Genomic DNA, 23,290 nt, shown 5'->3' with positions numbered 1-23,290 from the left:
TATGCATGTACTGTGTAAGGTTGTGTAGATAGCAGCCAGTCGGCAACTAAATGTAATGAATGAGAGGTACGTCTCGCAGACAGAACTCATTCGGATGCCAGACCAGCTGTTTCTGGCCGACTGTGACTTCAAACATTTGTTGGCCTTTGCTGCTGCCGATGGCACATTGGCTGTCCTGCAGTCCCAGCTGAAAGTATAAGGATACGCATGGGAGCCCACAAGGTAATATGGCTGTGTGCATGGGTAGTGGGTCCACTGAGTTGGGCACAGCAGGTTGGAGAGGGTGTGAGGTGTGCGCCCATGTAAAATTTTGGTTGGGCTCCGTCCATTCGCACTGGTGGACCATTAGGTGGTGTGGAAACTGGTGAGTGTTTTCCCAGTATCAGCTGTCATCATTATATTGCACATCTGAATTTTTGTAGGCCCTGTCCATATGTTCAGCTTCCAAATTGAACATGAGCTGGAAGGAGGTGATGATCAGGTGCTCAGTGCCCATTGTCTTTATAAAAATTCTGAAATGCAGGTTCCATGAATTGAGGGATGTTGTCAGAAACTAAGGTGGAATTTGCCCTCTCTATTGCAGTTATGATGGTCAGGGAATGGATAGTAGCTGTAACCATTTGTGCCACATATATAAAGTTAGAGAGGGCGTCAACAGTTAGCAACCACATTGCTCCCTGGAATGGTCTAGTAAAATCAACCTACACACTCTGCCAGAGGTGGTCAGGGCATTGAAATGCTGTCCTGGGGCTGACTGGCTGTGGGTACAGGTCTGGTAGTTGATGTGAAGGTCGATGGTAGCATGTCATGAGCTCACACAAATGCAGGATGCTTTTCAATCGGTACCCCTGGGATTTGCAGTGGGATGATGAGCAGGGTGTTTGTAGGAATCTGGAACACTTTATAATAATTAGTACTGGAATACTTTGGTAAATAACTTTTACTTAACTACTACACTCCAGGATCATAACTAATAACAACTGTCTTTCTTTAATACAAATGACTCATTAACAAACATTAACTGGATTATACAAAAAGCAAGATAACACAGTGATGGTATTACATGAGTAATACATGTGCGAACTTGAGGCTGCGAACCTAATGAGCTGAAGGCTATTCTAATCTGACTTCACTCACGACCTGTAGCTAACTCGGCTGGTATGATCTGCAAGTCTGTCTCTGTCCATGCCATACGGCGGCACTGCAAGTGCCAGCGAGTCTAGAGAGGTTGCAAGTGCTGGACCGCTATCGATTATGTGAAACTTGTTGACAAAGTACATGATATCCGACACCTTTTTCTCAATTTGTAAATAATTCCTTTGTGCCACATTTAATGTTTTAGAAACAAATGTAATGCTCCTTGTTATTGGTGTCTTTGTGGGAGAGCACAACACAGTTATGCAGTGTCATCATTTTCTCCACTTGTCCTTCACATATCTTGCCGTAATTTTTTCTTCTTTCTCTTCCTCCATGGGAGTATGGCAAATACCCGCGTCATTCTTTAAAGTCCGCATTTCCATTTATATTGATTCTGTTTTTGTCGTCGTGCTTTCCCCACAGCCTTGTTTGAAGTTTTGTTTGTGTCATTGTCATTCACCTTCTTTTTGATATAATGTTATAAATTGAATACACTTGAAACTGGTGAATTTTGCACCATCACCTTTCTTCCTGCCTCCTCACGATGTCTGATTGATTTTCAAAGTTGAACTGTTTTCCTTTTCTAACTCTGTCATTCTTGTTTTGGTAGCTTCTAATTCCTTCTCTTTCAAAGAACACAGGGACTCTAAAAAAAATTCTTTGCATAAATCTTCCTTTTTCCAATTCATACTTTCTTTCTCATGTCATGGAAATTTATTTTCACATAATTACTGTTAGATCTGGTTGTGGAGGTGCAACATGCAGAATGCATACATGTGGTACACCTGTATTTGTGAGTACCATATTATATAATGTTTTGATGTTTGTCTTGTTTTCATTCACATCTCATGGCTCTTCTTTAATTACGGTTTCTGATTCAGCAGCCGACATGTACCAATCTGTTTTCCCATGGTGGCACCCACCTGCATTCTGCATGTACATCTCTGACTGCTTCAGAAAGACATTGCAAGCTCACTCAGTGGCTCAGTATTACAAGTGCAAGTTACATGACTTTACTACTGCCAACAGTTTTCTTTATTTACCTTAGGCACTATATTGTTACTTATTTCATTACTATTCTCTAACTGCTTTGCAGCATTATGCATATCCTTGAGCAATTCTTTAACTTTATTTTTCTAAACATCTTTCATTCCACATTATGTCTTCCATTCTTTATAGTACAGAATGGTATGTTTTTATTCTTTCTCTCCTTTTGGTGCAATGTACTGCCTCTCGTTACCTGCAAAATTTTGTTTCTGCTGTCCCCGTTTTTCATGGCACTCTTCATGCCTCACTTTGTCCGCCAGTTGTATCATCTCAGACTGTTTGTGTGCGTGAAAGCCCACGCTGAAGTTGATGTATTCACTGTAGCCTTAGAAACCTTCCCTCATGTAAACACTTGTGCCTACCTGCCACCCATCATTCCACATTTTGTGTGGCTGCCTGTTGGTGCCCCACTGAGGTGTTAGCCATTCATTTCTGTATTCATGATTCAGTAATTCAGGCCTCAGTTATTCCCATTATCATCTAGGCCTTCCTGTTGCTCTCTTTCTTCTACACATTTTGAAATAAATGTTGCTTGCTCTTCTTTCTCAGTCATAATACCAATGAAAATAACCAGTTTTTGAAAATATAATTGGATAGATAAAATATCTACTCACAAAGTGGTGGCAAGAGAACAAAAATATAAAAGCTGTTATAGTTTGCCAGCTTTTGGAGCCAGTGGATGCTTCTTCTGACAGAAGAGTTGAAGGAGAAGGAAGAAGAGTGAAGGAAAAGGACTGGTGAGGTTTAGGAAAAGAGGTAGAGTTTGCAAAAGTCACCCAGAACCATGGATCAGGGTTTCACCAGCCCTTATCCTTCACCTCCTTCCTTCCCCTTCAGCCCTTCTGCCAGGAGGAGCCGCCACTGGTTCCAAAAGTTAGCAGACTGTAACACCTTTTATGTATGTGTGTTCTCCTGCTGCCACTTGGTGAGTGGATATTTTATCTATCCAATTATATATATTTGACGATGTAAATAAAACAGAAAGAAACTTCCACATGGGAAAAATATATTAAAAACAAAGATTCCAAGACTTACCAAGCGGGAAAGCACCGGCAGACAGGCACATGAACAAAACACACAAACACACACACAGAATTACGAGCTTTCGCAACTGGCAGTTGCTTCGTCAGGAAAGAGGGAAGGAGAGGGAAAAATGAAATGATGTGGGTTTTAAGGGAGAGGGTAAGGAGTCATTCCAATCCCGGGAGCGGAAAGACTTCCCTTAGGGGAAAAAAAGGACAGGTGTACACTCGCGCACACACACACACACACACACACACACACACACACACACACACACACACACACACACACACACACACACACACACACACATATCCATCCGCACATACACAGACACAAGCAGACATATTTAAAGGCAAAGAGTTAAGGGCAGAGATGTCAGTCGAGGCGGAAGTACAGAGGCAAAGAAGTTGTTGAAAGACAGTTGAGGTATGAGCGGCGGCAACTTGAAATTAGCGGAGGTTGAGGCCTGGCGGGTATCGAGAAGAGAGGATATACTGAAGGGCGAGTTCCCATCTCCGGAGTTCGGATAGGTTGGTGTTGGTGGGAAGTATCCAGATAACTCGGACGGTGTAACACTGTGCCAAGATGTGCTGGCTGTGCATCAAGGCATGTTTAGCCACAGGGTGATCCTCATTACCAACAAACACTGTCTGCCTGTGTCCATTCATGCGAATGGACAGTTTGTTGCTGGTCATTCCCACATAGAAAGCGTCACAGTGCAGGCAGGTCAGTTGGTAAATCACGTGGGTGCTTTCACATGTGGCTCTCCCTTTGATCGTGTACACCTTCCGGGTTACAGGACTGGAGTAGGTGGTGGTGGGAGGGTGCATAGGACAGGTTTTACACCGGGGGCGGTTGCAAGGGTAGGAGCCAGAGGGTAGGGGAGGTGGTTTGGGGATTTCATAGGGATGAACCAAGAGGTTACGAAGGTTAGGTGGACGGCGGAAAGACACTCTTGGTGGAGTGGGGAGGATTTCATGAAGGATGGATCTCATTTCGGGGCAGGATTTTAGGAAGTCGTATCCCTGCTGGAGAGCCACATTCAAGGTCTGATCCAGTCCCGGGAAGTATTCTGTTACAAGTGGGGCACTTTTGGGGTTCTTCTGTGAGAGGTTCTGGGTTTGAGGGGATGAGGAAGTGGCTCTGGTTATCTGCTTCTGTACCAGGTTGGGAGGGTAGTTGCCTTCAGTATATCCTCTCTTCTCGATACCCGCCAGGCCTCAACCTCCGCTAATTTCAACTTGCCGCCGCTCATACCTCACCTGTCTTTCAACAACTTCTTTGCCTCTGTACTTCCGCCTCGACTGGCATCTCTGCCCTTAACTCTTTGCCTTTAAATATGTCTGCTTGTGTCTGTGTATGTGCGGATGGATATATGTGTGTGTGTGTGTGTGTGTGTGTGTGTGCGCGAGTGTACACCTGTCCTTTTTTTCCCCTAAGGGAAGTCTTTCCGCTCCCGGGATTGGAATGACTCCTTACCCTCTCCCTTAAAACCCACATCCTTTCATTTTTCCCTCTCCTTCCCTCTTTCCTGACGAAGCAACTGCCAGCTGCGAAAGCTCGTAATTCTGTGTGTGTGTTTGTGTGTTTTGTTCATGTGCCTGTCTGCCGGCGCTTTCCCGCTTGGTAAGTCTTGGAATCTTTGTTTTTAATACAATTATATATATTTTCTGCCTTAACCCCATATGAAATATCTCCATATTGTGCCAGTGCTCTGTTCATTGACCATCCTATTGTTTTCTCTCCCATTGGTGTGACCAGATGTCTCTTTAATTCTAGTGAGTATCCCAGCGTGACAACTATCAACCCATCCGTCTATCTGTTGTATGTTTGTAGCCTCAGTTCATCCTTGACCTCTCCTTGCATTTCTTGTGGCCAAGATTTCTCTATGAAAGCTTTTTCAAACTCATCATACATCATACTGTCTATATTTAGAGAATCTGTTCAGTTGGCTGTTCCATCTTCCATTTGCCTCACAATGTGATGTATCTTTTCTACATCTGCCCATTTCTTGGAGAGCGCTGATTAGATTAGATTAGTTTTTCGTTCGATAGATCCGTGTTGACGAGATCCTCGTGGATGTGGAACATGTCTTTCTTTCTTTTTTCTTTTTCTTTCTTTTTTTTTTTTTTTTCGCTGTAATAACAATACTAATAGTATAAACATATACAATACAACACATCATTTGTTTCTATTAAAAAATTCATCAATGGAGTAGGAGGAGTTTACCACTAGTAAGTCTTTCAGGCTCCTTTTAAACTGATCTTTATTTGTAATTAAATTTTTTATGTTTGCTGGCAAATTATTGAAGATGAGTGTTCCTTAGTAGTGGACCTCTTTTTAAACTGAAGTAAGTGCTTTTAAGTCCTTGTGCAGATCATTTTTGTTCCTGGTATTGTATGTATGAACTGAGCTGTTTGTTGGAAAAAGAGATATATTATTTAGGACAAATTTCATTAAGGAGTAAATATACTGAGAGGCAGTAGTTAGTATACCCAGTTCTTTGAAGAGGTTTCTACAAGACGTCTGTGAGTTTACTCCACAAATAATACGTATTACACGCTTTCGAACCTGCACAAAAATGCCATTGGGTGTAGTCTTACTCCTGTTTGGAATCTTTTGCAATCTCTGTTGAAAGCTTGTACTTCTTCCAAACCGTTTAATACCACATTATTTGCTCCTGTAGTGAGGTTTCCAGCTTCTTTCTGCAAATATCCGTTACAACGTTAGCAAAGTGCACCATGGCATGAATGTCACTTGTAATCCAATAATTTTAAAATTTTTGACTGTGTTCCTAATGGTTGGAAATTGGACTATATGGAAAGAGATTTACTTCAATCATGATGTGCATAAAAAAATGAAACTGTAGCCTGACTGACCTTGGCATAAGCAGCTGTTTACTACAAAATCAATTGTGAAATACGGTAAGACCCCTCCAGAATAAAATAATATAAATTTATTTATCTTCAAACAATGAAAAACACATTGGACTTCATTGCAGTCATTGAGTTTAATGATATGGAAAATTATACAAAGTCTTTCACCACAGTGAAGCCACAGATGATTCTACATTCCTATTCCAACAACACATTCCCATTAATGCATTATTAAAGAATTAAGCCGACTTCACATATTTGTGATTCACAGCTCTTTCAGTATATGTTCACTCGACCGAGTCTGCCGCACTACTGCTCTTGCGCACTCGCTACTGTCTCGATTGTTGTCCAGACAAGATAATGTCCTGCCCACCACAAAAAAGATGGAAGACTGCAGGAAGTTCTAGAAGCTAAAGATCGCCACCTAGCTCCTACTGTAGCTCATTCTGCTGTGCTACCATCATTGATGTGTTGCGATATGATGTTTTGTGTCACTGTAATCCATCATGTTTTCTGTTTGCTGATGGTGTTCATGCTTTGACACACAACACTGGAAAGGATACAGCATTCTTACTTACCACCTACCGAGGTTTTAAATTTCCTTGCACAGCACTCTGTCATTGCATTTGAGCGAGCCTTGAAAATGATGAGTTGTGCAACTGTCAAAATATCAGCAGTTGTCACATTCATCACTCAGTTGCATACCTTTAAATTGTTAGGACATTTTATACACTGTGAGGAACTCTGGTTTCTGCACAATGTTTGGATCTTGGGTGTATAACTGAACATCATCTCAGCTGATGCAGCTATAATTAATGATATAAATCTAAGAAATCATGAGAGAAAGACTTTCTTTTACCAGGTGTGGTACATCATTTGTCTTCTTGAATTGTTGGAAAATTGGCTGAATGACTTGTCTTAGCAGCATCGTAGGGAGACTATCATTCACCAAAATGATTCTTCATGAACAAATTTATTTCAGTACTAGCTTAGCGTCCACCTCTTCACATGCGTACACTGTATGTCTGCAGGGATTTTTCTGGTTTTCTTTAATAGAATTTTTGTGTTGTTCACAAATTGCAACACCTTCTAAAGTAGTCATGCTAATTAAGATCATGGAAGCATGGTCTTTTCTAAATGCGCTTCTGATCAAAAAAGCAACTTTAGCATTTGGAGTTCATGGTTTCTGTTAATCGTGCCTTTTGCATTTTTGTGGTGATATTTCTGTAGACGCCCCCCCCCCCCCCCCTTGCAACACATATTTCTTTATATGCTACCAAGGTAACCAAGAAATGAAATACCAATTTTCATGGATTTCATTTTAAAACTTGTTTAATGTAATGAAATATTTTCTTAAAATCTTTCTCCCCCGTTTCACCATTCAGAGGTTGAATATTCAAAAACAGTGAAACATGTATTCTTTTATTTCTAAATGAGAAGTCAGATACCAATTTTCATAGAAGTATCTTTAAAAATCTTTAGTAATTCTTTAATAATGATTTATTTTTTAAAAAATTCACTCACTATTTTGCCCCCTTAGTGATTGAATATCCAATAATGCTGAAACATGTATTTTTTTTTATTTCTGACAGAGAAACCAAATACCAATATTTTTAGTTCTACATCAAAATTGTCTTAATGGTGACTTATTTTGAAAAAGTCATTCATCCCCTATTGCACCCTCTTAGGAATGGAATTTCAAACAATCCCTTCTCAAACGATGCCTACAGTATAAGATCAACACCCTATCCAAACATCTAGTTTCTGTCCTTTGGCTGGATAATGGTGAGTCAATGCATCAGTCTGGCCCTATTTCACTCCCCTTAGAGCTTGAATTTTCAAAACCTAAAACAGCGAAACATGTATTATTTCATTTCTTAGGAGCCAAATACCAATATTCAAAGATTTAGCTTTAAAAATGCTTTCACAATGAAATATTTTCATAAAACACTTCAGCCACTATTTGACCCCTTTAGGGGTTGAACTTCCAAAAACAGTGAAATGCATATATATTTTTTATTTCTAATAGAGAAGCCAAATATAAATTTTCATGGACTTAGCTTCAAAATTACTGCATAATGAAATGTTTCCATACAAACTTCCATGCCCAATTTCACCTGCATAGGTGTTGACTTTCCTTATACAGTGAAACATATATTTCTTTAATTCCAGCTGATAAGCCAAATTCAAATTTTAACACATTTAGCTGTAAAAAGCTTTCACATTTCATCTCCTATTTTACCCCCTTAGGGATTACATTTTCAAATTTTGATTGTAACTGAAAAGTCAAATACAAATATTCATAGATGTGGCTTTAAAAATAATTCAGTTGTTCTTTAATAATGATTTATTTTCAAAAGAAGCTTTCACCCATTATTTCACCCCCATAGTGGCTAAATTTCCAAAAGTGCTGAAACATGCCTTTCTTTATTTCTGACTGAACAAACCTAATACCAATTTTCATAGGTCCAGCTTCAAAATTGCCAGAATAGCGACATATTTTCAAAAATCCTGTCAGCCCCTTAGGGGTGGTGTATTGAAAAATCCCTTCTTAAACAACGCCTACTGCACAAGAACACCTCTCTGGAAATTTCAAGTTTCTGTCCTTAGTGGTTCAGGCTGTGCAATTATGAATCACAATCAGAACATTGTATGAATCACAATCAGAACATTGCCTTTTACGTATAGAGTTTTAATCTTGGAGTCCTCCAAATGGTTCTGATTGTAAGTTATTGTAAATCTGTGTATCATCATATTTAGACCATGGAGGAGTTTCAGCACCATGCAGCCAAATCACAATTGTCCTCATCAACAAACAAAAGGAGGAGGATGGATGAATGTGATCCAAATTTAAGACAGTCCTCAAAATGCTCCACATAGAATTGGGTCACTGCTGTAGACAAAGGAAGAAACCATGGTCATTCTGTCAGTCATTTCATAAAATTTACACCAGGCAGAGAGCATGTAGAATGGTGGTCTGCTAGCTGAGACTAAGAAACTGTTCGAACATACTTCAATAACAAATTCTTTTTCAGTTAAAACTGTCAGTTCTCAAAGATGACAATGTAAAACACCATTAACAATATTATGTGAAGAAAAGTTGCCACTAACCATGTAGCAGAGTTGCTGAGTCGCAGATAGGCACAACAAAAAGATTTTGACTCTTAAAGCTTTCGGCCAATGGCCTTTGTCAACAATAGAAACACATACGCGCTAACACACACTCATGCAAACGCAACTCTCTCTCTCTCTCTCTCTCTCTCTCTCTCTCTCTCTCTCTCTCTCACACACACACACACACACACACACACACACACACACACACACAACTGCAGTCTCGGGCAACTGAAACCACAGTGCCCACACTTCCATCCTGGATTTTCCATTGTGTAAAACACTATTAAAAACTTTAAATCTGATGCTGGTACAAAAATTAAATACAGTTATTGAAGTATCTCACGTCACATTTAAATCTTAAACATATTATCTGCTACAATGGCTATGGTTATATTTTATCATCACTAATTAAATATATCAACTGGTTCAATAACACCTCATTTCTTGTGTTGTGTGTATCGCCTGATTGGAAGTACTGAGTGGCTTTTACTTTCCTTCAGCACCTTGTGTTATTTTTCCCTTGACCTTCCTCCTTCTCTGTAGGATAAAGAATTTTTTGAGAGTTATGAAAGCTAGAAATTCAACTGCATTTTTAAACTTCTTTGTCAATCTTCCTGCAGTTATTCTTGTTCTGGCTGTTGGTAAGTAAATTCATCTCTTGTGTCATAAGTACTGCTAAGTCTCATAATTTTTTAACTTCTATTGTCATGTAAATGTGTTACTGATTTTAAAAGATTGGTTTGTTTTCCAAACAGGTTTGCTAAATAAGAGTGGCTCTGAGAGCAGTTTGTCAGATGAGGATGCACCTGAGGCAGCTTGTGACACATCTAAGAAGGAACTAGAAGCTGCCACCATAGAAGAGAAAGAAGCCTGCAGTGATGATGATAAGGTACCTCAAGAAGAGGAAGTATTTACAGAAGACAGAGTCGCTGCTAACACTTGTGACACTCGTTCCAGGGAGAGGTCTGTTAGTGCTAACGATCCTGACAACTCCGATGTGGGAAAGGAAGCTGGGAAGGACGAGGTGCGCGGAGTTTCACCCTGTCAGGCCGAGCGCCTCCACAAGGGCGACTTGCACCGACAGCACGCCGTCAGAGGTGCTAGCACAGACTCTTCAGACTCACCAGTAGTGTTGCGCCGCAGGTCGTCAGCTCGTGCTAACCCGCAATTCCGCAAAAGTGAAGGCAGCACGCTGATAATGTCGGCAGCTCTGTCGGAGAGTGACAGCAACTCAGCAGGTCTCGACGGGCCTCTGCCTGCCGGTGGAGTCGTGGCAGTGGGTGAGGAGGGTGCTAGGATTCGTGCGAGCAAAAGTGATACTAGCCTTCCTGATTCATTTGTTATTGTGGAGCATGCAGACACGATTGAAAGTTCACCTACAACAAGGACCAGTGTCGACACCAGCTGTGTACCCAATAACAGGATTCGCCGCAGAAATCTGCAGAATGTACTGAGAGAAGGTAAGTAAAATATACATTTCTTTGTTAGTTAATATAGTGGAGCATACTTCAAGCCTAAGAATGGCAGTCCTTTTCATTTTGGATGCAATCAGCCACTGATAAATATCCATGTCCACGTCCATTGTTAGTGTTGTGTCAGGTTTGCCATTATTTTAACTGAGGTAACAATATCTACATGACTACTCTGCAATTCACATTTAAGTGCTTGGCAGAGGGTTCATCGAACCACAATCATACTATCTCTCTACTATTCCACTCCCGAACAGCGAGCGGGAAAAACGAACACCTAAACCTTTCTGTTCGAGCTCTGATTTCTCTTATTTTATTTTGATGATCATTCCTACCTATGTAGGTTGGGCTCAACAAAATATTTTCGCATTCGGAAGAGAGAGTTGGTGACTGAAATTTCGTAAAAAGGTCTCGCCGCGCCGAAAAACGTCTATGCTGTAATGACTTCCATCCCAACTCGTGTATCATATCTGCCACACTCTCTCCCCTATAACGCGATAATACAAAACGAGCTGCCCTTCTTTGCACCCTCTCGATGTCCTCCGTCAATCCCACCTGGTAAGGATCCCACACCGCGCAGCAATATTCTAACAGAGGACGAACGAGTGTAGTGTAAGCTGTCTCTTTAGTGGACTTGTTGCATCTTCTAAGTGTCCTGCCAATGAAACGCAACCTTTGGCTCGCCTTCCCGACAATATTATCTATGTGGTCCTTCCAACTGAAGTTGTTTGTAATTTTAACACCCAGGTACTTAGTTGAATTGACAGCCTTGAGAATTGTACTATTTATCGAGTAATCGAATTCCAACGGATTTCTTTTGGAACTCATGTGGATCATCTCACACTTTTCGTTATTTAGCGTCAACTGCCACCTGACACACCATACAAAGAGAAAAATATTAATTAGTTGCTGTGTGTTATGACCTGCTGCAGCAAAAGGTGTGGGTAAAATGCAAATTTCATGTGGTATTAAAAACTTTGAGAGTGCTGGAGGATGTTCCCTCTTTAATGTGTTCAGTAACATCCTCGTCAAAGGCAGCCATTCTAACAGAGCAAGAACATCTGGCACATGTGTTTCACATCCAATACCGAACATAAATGCAGAATAATTCATACAGCACTAAGAAAACCTACCATATGTGCTTTAAATGTCTCAATACCACTCAGTACGATTGTATGTATGAGAAAATGTAACAAGCACAGAAACCCAGTTTACCACAAAAGTGTGCCACAATTTTTGAAAAACTTGAGATGGAAAATGCAGTACCTGCTTGTAACTTCTTGATCTCATTGTCCTGCAAATGTCGAATGTTTCAGAATATTTCACACAGTACAACTGCCGAGTTAAAGGTGAGAACAAATGACTGCAGTAAGATGCAGTGCTTGGGCGTGTATGCTTGATTACTGAAGAACCTATGAATACCAGTGCATTTTAATCACTTATTAATAGTAGCAACAAATTCCTTTTTCTATGTCTTATCCACAGTAATTAGATGTTATGCTATAGCAGCCAACGTTCAGCAAGCTTGTTTCAGAGAATGAATCGTATTTAGAAATATATATTATACTTAATAAAATGTATGCTGCAGGTCAGCCTAACAAACCAAATGTCAAAATTATTGAGGCTTTTTTGCTCACATATTGACAAACTGCCTGTTGTCTACTGTCTCTGCCTCCGTTTCTTTGGCCAACATTTGTTTGATGATTTTTCTGGCATTTCGCCAGCTCAAATGGCTAGTGTTGTCAAAGATTCCCCCTCCATTGATGATGGCACACTGGATTCAAACTAGTGGCCACAGATTATTCCTACATCTACGTCGACATCTGCATTTGAGGATACCTTGTACCACTACTTGTCATTTCCATCCCTGTTCCACTTGCAAATAGAGAGAGAGAGAGAGAGAGAGAGAGAGAGAGAGAGAGATGACTGTCCATATGCCTCTGTATGAGCCCTAATTTCTCACATTTTATCTTTGTGGCCCTTATGTGAAATGTATGTTGGCTGCAGTGGAGTTGTTCTGCAATTGGCCTCACATCCCAGTTCTCTAAATCTCTGCAGTAGTGCCTTGCAAAAAGAGCAGTGTCTTCCCTACAGGGCTTCTCATTTGAGTTCTGGAAGCATCTCCATAACACTTGCATGCTGATTGAGCCTGTTAGGAGCATGCTTCTGAATTTCTTCAATGTCTTCTTTTAATTCGACATGGTGGGTATCCCACTTATTCAAACAGTATTCAAGAATGTGTAGTACTACCATTCTATACACAGTCTCCTTTATGGATGAGCCACATTTACCCAAAATTCTCCCAAAGAAATGAAGTCGAGCATTAATCTTACTCTCTACCAACCTGTTGTTCTCACTCTATTTCGTATCACTTTGTAACATTATGCACGGATATTTTACTGATGTGACTGTGTCAAGCTGTTCTTTTTCCCACTTAACCACATTAACTTACATTTTTCTACATTTAGAGCAAGCTGCCATTCACCACACCAACTAGAAATTCTGTCCAAGTCATCTTTTATACTCGTACAGCCACTAGACGACATCATCTTCCTGTACACCACAGCAAACAGCCAAAAAATTGCTGCTCACCCTATCCGTCAGGTCATTTATGTATATAGCAGTTCTATCACACTTCCCTGGGACACTCCTAACAATCTAGCTCCAGTATGGCTGGCAAAATTTATAATCCGTTTCTTCAGGGCTACTTCAAGTGCTTGTCTCTGATGCAAATGTCTGAGGTATTTCAGAGGTCATTACCACTGTGTTTCTCACCTGGGATCAAGAATCCATTTACCTTGAGGCTTTCTTCTTTCTTTTTGAAGCTGTTGTCATTTCTGTAGCTTACCTGGACAGGTGGTTGTTACTTAACATGCTTTTTGATTTTTTTTTTATGCTGAAAAGTATTATGCATTTTTATTCTGTCATTCCTTGCATACATTTGCTATCTTCTAGTACTAAAGTGTTCTCTGAATCAAACTACCTTTGGTCTTTCTGGGGGAAAAAAGAAAAGAAAAGGCTAGTTGCCACTGCCACATTCAACTTACTTACTACACAATGAAGCAAATCTCTTCCACCTCAAATTCTGGCGTCTCACCACACCAAAATAGGCAGGTTACAATAAACATGGATATTTAAAGCAGTCCATTCTTTAAGCAGAAAATAATGCTGTTCCTTGATTCCTACAGTTCTATAAAACATGAACTCCCAAATCAGTAACCAAAACTGCCTGTATGTGGGGCTTAGTACCACTGGCTTGATACAACATCTCTAACTATATGAAAATATTAACAGTAGCTTCCATTTCTTTATCAAAATACAATTTAACCTATTCCACCACTCTAGACAACCTACCACCACATAGCTCGAAAAAAAGAAAGCGGCGGTTCAACTCGTTGGACATTGTACAGGCTATAGATAGCTACCAATTCCAGATAATGAATGGAACAATTACTGTACAAACTGCTCTAGACCTAATTTTCTTTACAGTCAACTGATTATCACTGTTTTTCCCAAACATCATCCTTTACCTAGATTATATGTTACTGCAGTAAGTAATGGTTTTGTCTCTTCTCCCTGAAACTTAGGGAAACTAAAATGTGGAAATAACATTATTTGTAGCTGAACTACTGATCACAGCAGCATGCAACCAATTTACTCCAAAGAAAATGCTTCCCTCGTACCAATTATATGACTGTATTTCACTGGTCAACACACATTGTTGACTTGAAACCAAAAACTCAACTGTCCTAAAAAAAAAATCATTCTTATCATGAATGCAAACTACAAAACAACAAATGAACAGCATCATTTGCAATTTTTAACAATGATTGACTGTATGTAATGCATTCATTAGCATCTATGATGTGTATTCCATATTTATGCATCATTCGTCAATTCTCAAAAATTCTCTTATAAATACACTCCGATTACATAAGAATAAAATTTTTATATTAATTCATATTATAGATCAGATATAATAGATGGGCAAGTGTCTTGGAATGTGATAGGATTTAAATTTTTGGGTTTGGGTTTGTTTTAGCATATATTGAAGGTAACAAATTAATATTTGTAATTGACTGTCCTATACATTCCTGTACTTGAACTATGTTGTTGTTATATATCATAGGTTTCCGCTGGCAGAGGCAGCTAGTGTTCCGCAGTAAGTTAACAATGCACACAGCCTACGATCGCAAGGACAACGCAGAACCCGCATCAGTGACGGCTCTTGCGGTGTCGCGAGATCACCGTGCTGTGTTCGTGGGGGATGCACGAGGTAGAGTGTTTTCTTGGAGTGTGTCTGATCAGCCGGGGCGGACAGTAGCTGATCACTGGGTCAAGGACGAAGGGACAGACACTTGTGCAGGCTGCGGAGTGCGCTTCACACTCTACGAGCGCCGTCACCATTGCCGTAGTTGCGGAGGACTCTACTGCTCCAGGTATCATTGTGAGATTTTCTTATATTGTGATAAATTTCCTCATTTCCTTGCAGATTTTCTGCCTCAATTACTGTGTTAGTTGAGGCATGTGTTATTTCCATTGCCATTGTAGAATCTTTCACAATTCATTGTAAAAACTAATACTTGTGCTAATGTATGAGAGCTATCCAGAAAATAGATTACATTTCAGTACTAAAAAGGTGTAGGAAAAATTATGATGTTTCGTCTTCATTTTGAAAGTGGCAATTAAATACTACTTTTCAACGTAGTCTACATACAAATTCAGACACTTATCATAAGAGCAAAGAAGCTTTGAAATTTCATCATTATAAAAGTCTCCAACTTGAGACTTCAGTGGGTTAGTAACACCCTCCCACGGCTCCGCATTGTTGTCGAAGTTGCTGTGCTATGAGCCAGGTCTCCATTTCTGGAAGCAGATGGTAGTCAGTGGGTGGAAGATACGGATGGTACAGTGGATTTGGAAAGAATCCATAAATGTCAGTGATGCAGCCATACACTGGTTCTTGCAATTTTCTTTCAAGGTTTTTGGTATGTACCTTGCACAAAATTTGTGCTGGCCTAGCTTCTATGCAACGATTTGACCCAACAGACATTGTAAAATTTGTGGAAAAGTAAATGAGAGCTCCATCATGGTTTTCTTGACTTGTCTCATTGACTTTAGTGACCTGTTCATCAGTCACAATGCTTGGTCATCCATTTCACTCTTCCTCGTGAACATTAGTTCCACCAGTTTTAAATGTAATAAATCATTGGCACACTCCACCTTCAGTGATTACACTGTTTCCGTACATTTCACACAGTTGGCAATAAATTTCAATAGGTTTCTGGTTTTTTGCCAACAAAAACATTATTACTGATGACACTTTGCAACTTAGGGGATTTTTGAACTGCAGCACACATTTGAAACTTATGTTGTTGAATGATGGGAAACAACACAGCTGGATGCCGACTGAATGGACAGATGCTCAGGCGGTGACAAGCTCTCACTAGCACAGCCCATTGTTGCTGTAGGCAAAAATGTAATCTACTTTCTGAATAGCCTTTGTCTATAAAATTATCTAAAAATTTTTTTTGCATCTTGTTCGTGGCTCACATAGTTTTCAGTTTTTTTTTATCAAAAACTTAGTTCCCAATGCTCTTTTGACCACAGGAAATAGCTATGCTTAGCCACCTGTGTAATGGAGGTAAAATTAATCCTGCTTTCTCAGTACAGTTCAGTTCAGTAAACACGCAATGTTTTCAGTTTGAATGGTACAGCGTGGATGACTTGTGTGCAGCCCACAGTCCATAAGTGTGTCTGGAGTGTGCACACATTGTTACTTTACAATAAGGAGGTTCGTCACCACAAGCTGTTACCTGCTAGACGGCATACAGCACCATCATTCGAACATTCACATATTACTGTGAGACATAAGATGGTCGAAACCACCCATAGTCGTGTGTCAGTGTCTACGGGCACAATATTTTACCATGCGACAGTGTTGCCATTGTCTGATGGGCTGCCTGCCTAAAAGCTGCTGTGCAGCTTTCCTCTCCCCCCTCCCCTCCCTACCATCCTCCGACTTGTCACTCGATTCACGATATGTGCTTTCAAAGATCACTGCCTTGAACATGAATGGCACACACTACTGCAGTAGCCTAACAAGTTGGCAATCACAGAACACCGTCTATCTGAATTACACAGAATGGATTACAACTGCAACAAGGTGCTGACAGGATCATCGAACATCTGGGACAGTGTTAAAGAATCTGTTGGTATTCAAGCAACAGAACAGCTGATTGACTGTGATAGTTGCTACATCCTTAGTAATGGCACACATTCCTGGGCCGCACAGCGGACGGAACGAGCTGGCAGACCTATCCATGAGCAAGGACTGCAGACAGAGTGGCAGGTCGAAGGGAGAGACGAGATAGAAGCCTCACACCAGCTCCAAAGTAGGCATTTTGTCAGTGCGTCTGACAATGGCAGCCTGGTCGCTTGCCAAAATATTGTGCCCATTGGACACTGACATCAAGCCATTCACCTGTGAATTATTTTGTCATGAGTTACACAGGGAGAAGTTGAAGAGTCCCATCACTTTGTAGTGCTTACGCACATTCAACAACTCCACAACCTACAAATAATGGCTCATAGGTACACCTCTTTGGAGTCAACTAGGAGGTCCTTCTTGGCCCAGACAGTATGCACCCATCTCCACGACATCAATGTGGCATGTAGTTATCCATTGTAAACAACAGTTCAAACATCCCATCATTGTGGTGCGTGAAGGAGGGGGGCACGGAACCTGAATAAATAGTGTCCGGTTTTCTTCACTGACAAGTGGTAGATTTGTCAGACGCCTGACGATCATCTTAAAAGAATATGGATACAGGGAGTGTGTATTTCAGGCGCACAGTACCACAGGTTGAGCAGGAAGCTGGGTCAGTCATGTTTTGAGTCTTTACCATGTGTGATGACAGACAGCCCTCATTGATATCAAAGGGAATTTAAGGGATGTACCTTACAAGGACAGGATCTTCCAACTTATTGTCCAGTCCTCATTGGACATTTTGATCATGAGTTCATCTTCTGAGACAATAATGCATGGGCGCATGATATCAGTCTCTGAATACCTATCTACAGGAGGCAGGAATGAGCTGAATGGAATTGCTCCCAGTACCTCCCAACATGCTACGAGTTTGGCTTGTCAGGGACCACTTGAAATTTGTAGTGTGTTGTATAGACAGTGTCTTGTATCATAATTATTAGGTTGGTTCATAAGTTTTTAGCATTTTTGTTTTGCATGTTGTTGTTCCACTTACTGTGAGTTTATTTATCGATTGACACATTTTATTTGTAGTTCGCTGTTGCTGTCTAAGTTTACATATTGTCATTTTGTGATTTGGAGATAGTGAGTGGAGATGTGGATGCCAGGAAATGGAGTTCCAAGTGGAGAAAACGTAACATTTCCAACATATTCTTTTGTTTTTCATTAGACGGGTGACAGAGGCAGAGGTAGCCAGAAACAAAATTGTACCATGTATGGTGACAATCCCATTGGATAGACCACAGTAGGAAAATGGTTTTCTCATTTTAAGTAGGATTGTTTTGGCATTAGTGACTCTCCACATTTAGGAAGACCTTCAGGGTTTGATGACAAGCATTTAAACACCTCAATCTACAATGATCCCAGTCAGTGTATGCAAGAACTGGCGTATGTGATGAACTGTGATCATTTCACCATTGTGCAACATTTGCATGCAATGGAGCAGGTTCAAAGATTGGGTGATGAGATATGATGTATTTATGCCAATATAAATAAAGAAAGGAATGGCTGAGCCAAAATAAAGCAGCAACTCCCTGTGCGAAGACTGTCATGTATCCAGAAAAGATAATGTTATACATCTGCTGGAACAGCGATGGTGATGTGTATTACGAATTGCTTCCCTGAGATGTAACCATCACTGTTAACAGTTATTGTCAACAACGGAGATGTCTTTCAGATTCAATCTCGGAGTAATGACCAGCAAGACTGCATGAATGTAATGCTACTCCATGATAATGCCCATCCGTATTCTGCCACACTGACAAAAAGCATGAATAGGAGTTGCGTTGGGAAGTCATTTTGCAGCCACCTTATTCACCTGATTTGCGCCGTCAGATTTTCACCTTTTCTACTCTCTATTGAGCAACATTCAAGGACCTTCCTTTCTGGATGAAAATGTGCTTCGAACATTGGTCAAAGAGTTCTTCGCATTGAAACTGTGATTTCCACAGTTGTGGAATTGCAAAAATGTTGGCAGACTGTTGTAAATAGTGAAACAGAAGTTATTGCTGATGACTGTAGTCTCTTTTATGTGTGTCTGTTGTGTTTATTAAACTTATGGAAAAATGCTACAAACTTATGCACCGACCTAATATTATGTGACCTGCACTTATGTAACTGGAATTGGTTCAATCTAATTTAGTAAGTATATGATTTTTTGAAAGTAACTGCAGATATTCAAGGGTCATATTTTGTACAGCATGAGAAATTATATGTTTGTTACGCTCAGAGCCCTGAAGCTGGTCTCTTGTAAAATTGCAACTAGTCACATATGTATAAATCCAGTAAATACAGCTCTTTGTTTTATTGTTACTACATATGAGATACATGTCAAGTAGGTGAAAGCATGTCACAGTGCACTGAGATGTAGCAGCACAGGATTAAAAGTTCTGTAGCAGCAGACTTTGATTTGATAGACAAGGAAAGATACCCCCTTTCAAACAGACTGCCTTTATGTTGCTTTATGTCCCCCCCCCCCCCCCCCCAAAGTAAAGTGTTTTTATTTTTTATGTTTGATAAACTTATTCTTTCATTTTCTGCTCCCCTTGAATTTGCACCCTAAGAAGTTGGCAAATATGCACATGGTGCAAAATGTTTTTCAATGGTTCATATTCCTGTACTGAAAATAATATTACCTATATGGATAAATATTGTTATGTTTCGTTGCTTAATTAGTAGATGTTAAGATCTTTGTATTGTCCAATGTTAATTCATGTCCACCCAGTCGGAACACCACTACGATATTTGGTTGTCTCGTACATCTGTATGGGTGAATGTTTTGGTTGTTAAGCTTCATCCTATGTTTTGATTTGTATTATCCACAACAGTTTTGTGCCCAGTGGCTTCAGGCAGTTCCCTAGTGCCATTGTGGAACAGTCAATATAGGCCAATACTCTTATGACCTAATGTGCTGCATGCGTTCACAAACACAAGTGCAAACATTTTATTTTGATACTCTGCATGTCATCATTGTGTGTCACCTATTGCAGTGGGCTGCGAACATGAGCTAATTTTTCTCTGGCTGTTCTTGTTTACTGACAGTCTTGCCCTAATCTAGTCTGAATACCTCTTGTTAGAAAGTGAGTGTCCACATCATAAAATTATGCCTCGAGACAATTCAGTGGCATTGGTTGTACCACTATTGTGATTGGCCAGCTTCTGTCCTTCCAGTGGCTCCTCAGACACTGATAAATCACACAGCTGAGAATCTGTCATCTTCATTCATACAGTTCCGGGCATACCTGATTCTGTGCTTTCAGTATCTAAGCAACAGACAAGTTCTTATATTTGTCTGCATAATTTGTCCACATGAGAGGAAGGCATTTTTCTTCTTTGTGTGAAAATGCTGAGTGGTTGTAGTCCAAGTTCAGTAACAAAACATTCTTCTCAGAATATCTTGAATAGTGTGCTAATTGTTTTGTCCAGTAGGTGAAGTTTTCTCTGTATGAATATATTAAATATTTAAATGGAATATATAATCTTTCATTCAGTTTGCTCTTCTCTTTACCACCGTACTACATTCAAAAATGATCATAAAGTTTGCATTTGTAATCTAGTTGAATGATTGTCTCCTTAAATTCTGTGATTAGGACTTGTCATGTGTTGATATAAAAGAACATTAAGTAATAATGTGTGCATACGAATGATGCAGAGGAATATGCAGATCATTCAGATAACCAAGTACATAAACCAAACAAAATCTCCATTTATACTATATCCAGTGACACATGGCTACATTTAACTTGAGTTATGGTTGTCCTCAAACTGATAAAATTCATGTACTCTTCAACACTGTAAAAGCTTTCACTTATAAGCATTTTCTTAAGCTTGTTTTTAAAAATGTGCAGCTTTTTATATGTATATTTTTTTAATTTTTAAGGGAAGGCCACTAAAACAAATTTTTGGATGATATTTGCACATTGCACTTTTGTGATACTGGACTTTCTTATGTACTTCTCTATGAAAGTCAGTTCTGTGTCTAGTTCACAGTCATGGTAATCTGTCTTAAAGAAAAAATAAAAAAAAGAGAGAGAGAACCGGGGATGGGTTTTCAAAGGGCATATACTTTCGTAAACATATATAGATGGAAGAGTCATAACTTCCAGTTCTTTCAATATTTCCCTACAGGACTCCCTATGTGTAATATCTTTTATAATTCTTATTGCTCATTTTTGAATAATAAAGCAGTGTTCTACTAGGCTTTAAATACCCAAAAATAGGAAACCATATCGCTGTAGACTGTTCACAAATGCAGAATAGGCACTCGCCACTGTTTCTTTGCTGTAGGTATTTTTGAACATTCTAAGTACATAACAGCACTTACTTCATTTTATTTATCGATAATTATGTTACCCTGTCAAGATACTGAGGCTCCCTGAATGTTGAAACTTATTTTGTTGATGTGAGTCTAAATACATGTTGCGTCAGTATTTTGTGAGACTCATTGTTACTTCTAAAACAATCAATTATTGATAAAATTATTTAATTGGATAAATAAAAAAATCTATTTATCCAATTAAATAATTCTATCATTGTTACTTCGGTCACTTTCGTAGTGACCTATCAAAAGAGAGGTTAGCTTGATGTTTGCAGGCATGACCTTAAATTTCTAACATTCTATAGTATAGTATTATCATAAGTAATAGCTTATATACACTAGTTATGGTTTCAAAAGTTTAATTCTTTGTTGTAATTTATTCCAAACTTTAGGTGTAGTCGTTTCGAATCAGAAATATCGAAACTTCGTATCCTGAAGCCAGTTCGTGTGTGCCAACGCTGCTATACTTTGTTGCGGCCCCAGCACGCTTCAGGTGATAGTGGTACATAGTTCCCAGTGTTAGTGATACACAGCAACCAGCATCTTTCATAGAGAATAGTAGTTCACACCATTGCCTGGTGTGTGTCAATTCACCTCAGGAGGTATTGTATCATGTGAAATCCTCTTTCATTTCCATAAGGTGCAACTTGTATTATGACTAGCAGTATTGATGATACAAACAATAATGGATTTTGTTACGTAGTTGATTAATGTATTGGTAAAGCTGGAATTATGAGTAATGCAACTGTCAAATTATTGGGCATAAATGTGAGGAATGCTGTGTCTTTTTGGAAGACAAGTTGTATGAACACCAAATAATAAGTGTATCATAGTTTTGTTATGCTTTTGTACTGTATTTTGTAAGTTTAATTTGCTGCAGAGTGTTAATAAATGTCAGTCTCAACAGTCATATGTATAGTCAGTGCCATTTGATGCTCCAAGTCAGATACTAGTTTTATGTGAAATTTTAATAACTTGAAATAGCTTCAGATTTTAATTCTTGAATGCTAATAATTGTGAGTTTTTCCTCCCTTTGTTGTTGTTCTTGTAATGACCTATGGCTGTGTCAGTCTCTACCACCCTCCTTTTCTTTCTCATGCTGTCTGGATAATAAGTCGTAGTTATAAATACATAGTAAATTGACAGCAGTGGAATTTCCACAAATATTTCTTGAAGTTCCATTTGTGGTGGAGCTGAATATGGCAATGAACTTTGTTTCTTCAGCTTTTTTGTGAGTCTTTTTAAATTATTATTGTTAGAATAGCTTTGTAAACTGATCTTTATTGTTTTTTCAATTACTAAAATTTAATTTTCAGTCAATCATTGTTATAAAGCTGTTAATTTACATTTTGTAATAATAATTATTCTTCTTCTGAATGAATTATTTTAATTGCTAGTTTTGTTCTTCTGAAAGAAGAATTGTTGTTACAGTTATTAAGTGTAATTTTCAAATTTCCAGTTAATCTTTGTTATACGGCTATTAATCTACATTTTGTCCTAAATATTGGTTTGTATAAAAGAAGTTATGTTTTGATACTGTGTCTGTAGTCTCCCAGTATTTACAAGAAAAGTATTGATTTGGAATTATGCACTCCAATACTGGCATTCTTTCCACTTGGTAGCCTTAGATGTTGGATAGTATTTATAAATAAAATAAATATTTTTGTTGCCAGCAAAATTTGCCAGTATTATGTTCAATGGTTCTAATACTTTCAAGCAGGAAAGAAATGAATATATATATATATATATATATATATATATATATATATATATATATATATATATATATATATATATATATATATATATATATGAAAAAGTGTGTTCTATACATTCTGTCATAGTAAAGATACACTTAGTTCATTTGCTGAAAATTGGAGTTATTTGTTCTTTTGAGGTATTAGCACAAATTATGAAGTTTCAGAATGACATTACTTAGCACAAAACTGGAGTGTTTTTATGTTAGTTTTAATATGAAATGAAATGGACATTAATTTAAATTATAATTTTTGCTTGATCTCTTGCAATATTCTAG

General features: G+C 39.0%; 1 protein-coding gene across 1 annotated transcript in view; it reads left to right on the top strand.

The window, feature by feature from the left end:
* LOC126281874 (WD repeat and FYVE domain-containing protein 3) overlaps window positions 1-23,004 on the top strand; it is a 289,780-nt gene extending 266,776 nt beyond the window's left edge. Inside the window, exons 53-55 of the mRNA XM_049981155.1 lie at window positions 9,959-10,663; window positions 14,802-15,111; window positions 21,648-23,004. Coding sequence (XP_049837112.1) covers window positions 9,959-10,663; window positions 14,802-15,111; window positions 21,648-21,765 — 1,133 coding nt within the window. The 3' untranslated portion in view covers window positions 21,766-23,004. The remainder of the gene's footprint in view (window positions 1-9,958; window positions 10,664-14,801; window positions 15,112-21,647) is intronic.
* The last annotated feature ends 286 nt before the right edge of the window (window positions 23,005-23,290 follow it).

Source organism: Schistocerca gregaria, chromosome 1 (genome assembly GCF_023897955.1).
Source record: "Schistocerca gregaria isolate iqSchGreg1 chromosome 1, iqSchGreg1.2, whole genome shotgun sequence".
Taxonomy (NCBI): Eukaryota; Metazoa; Arthropoda; class Insecta; order Orthoptera; family Acrididae; genus Schistocerca; species Schistocerca gregaria.
This window is presented reverse-complemented; position numbering and strand designations above follow the sequence as displayed.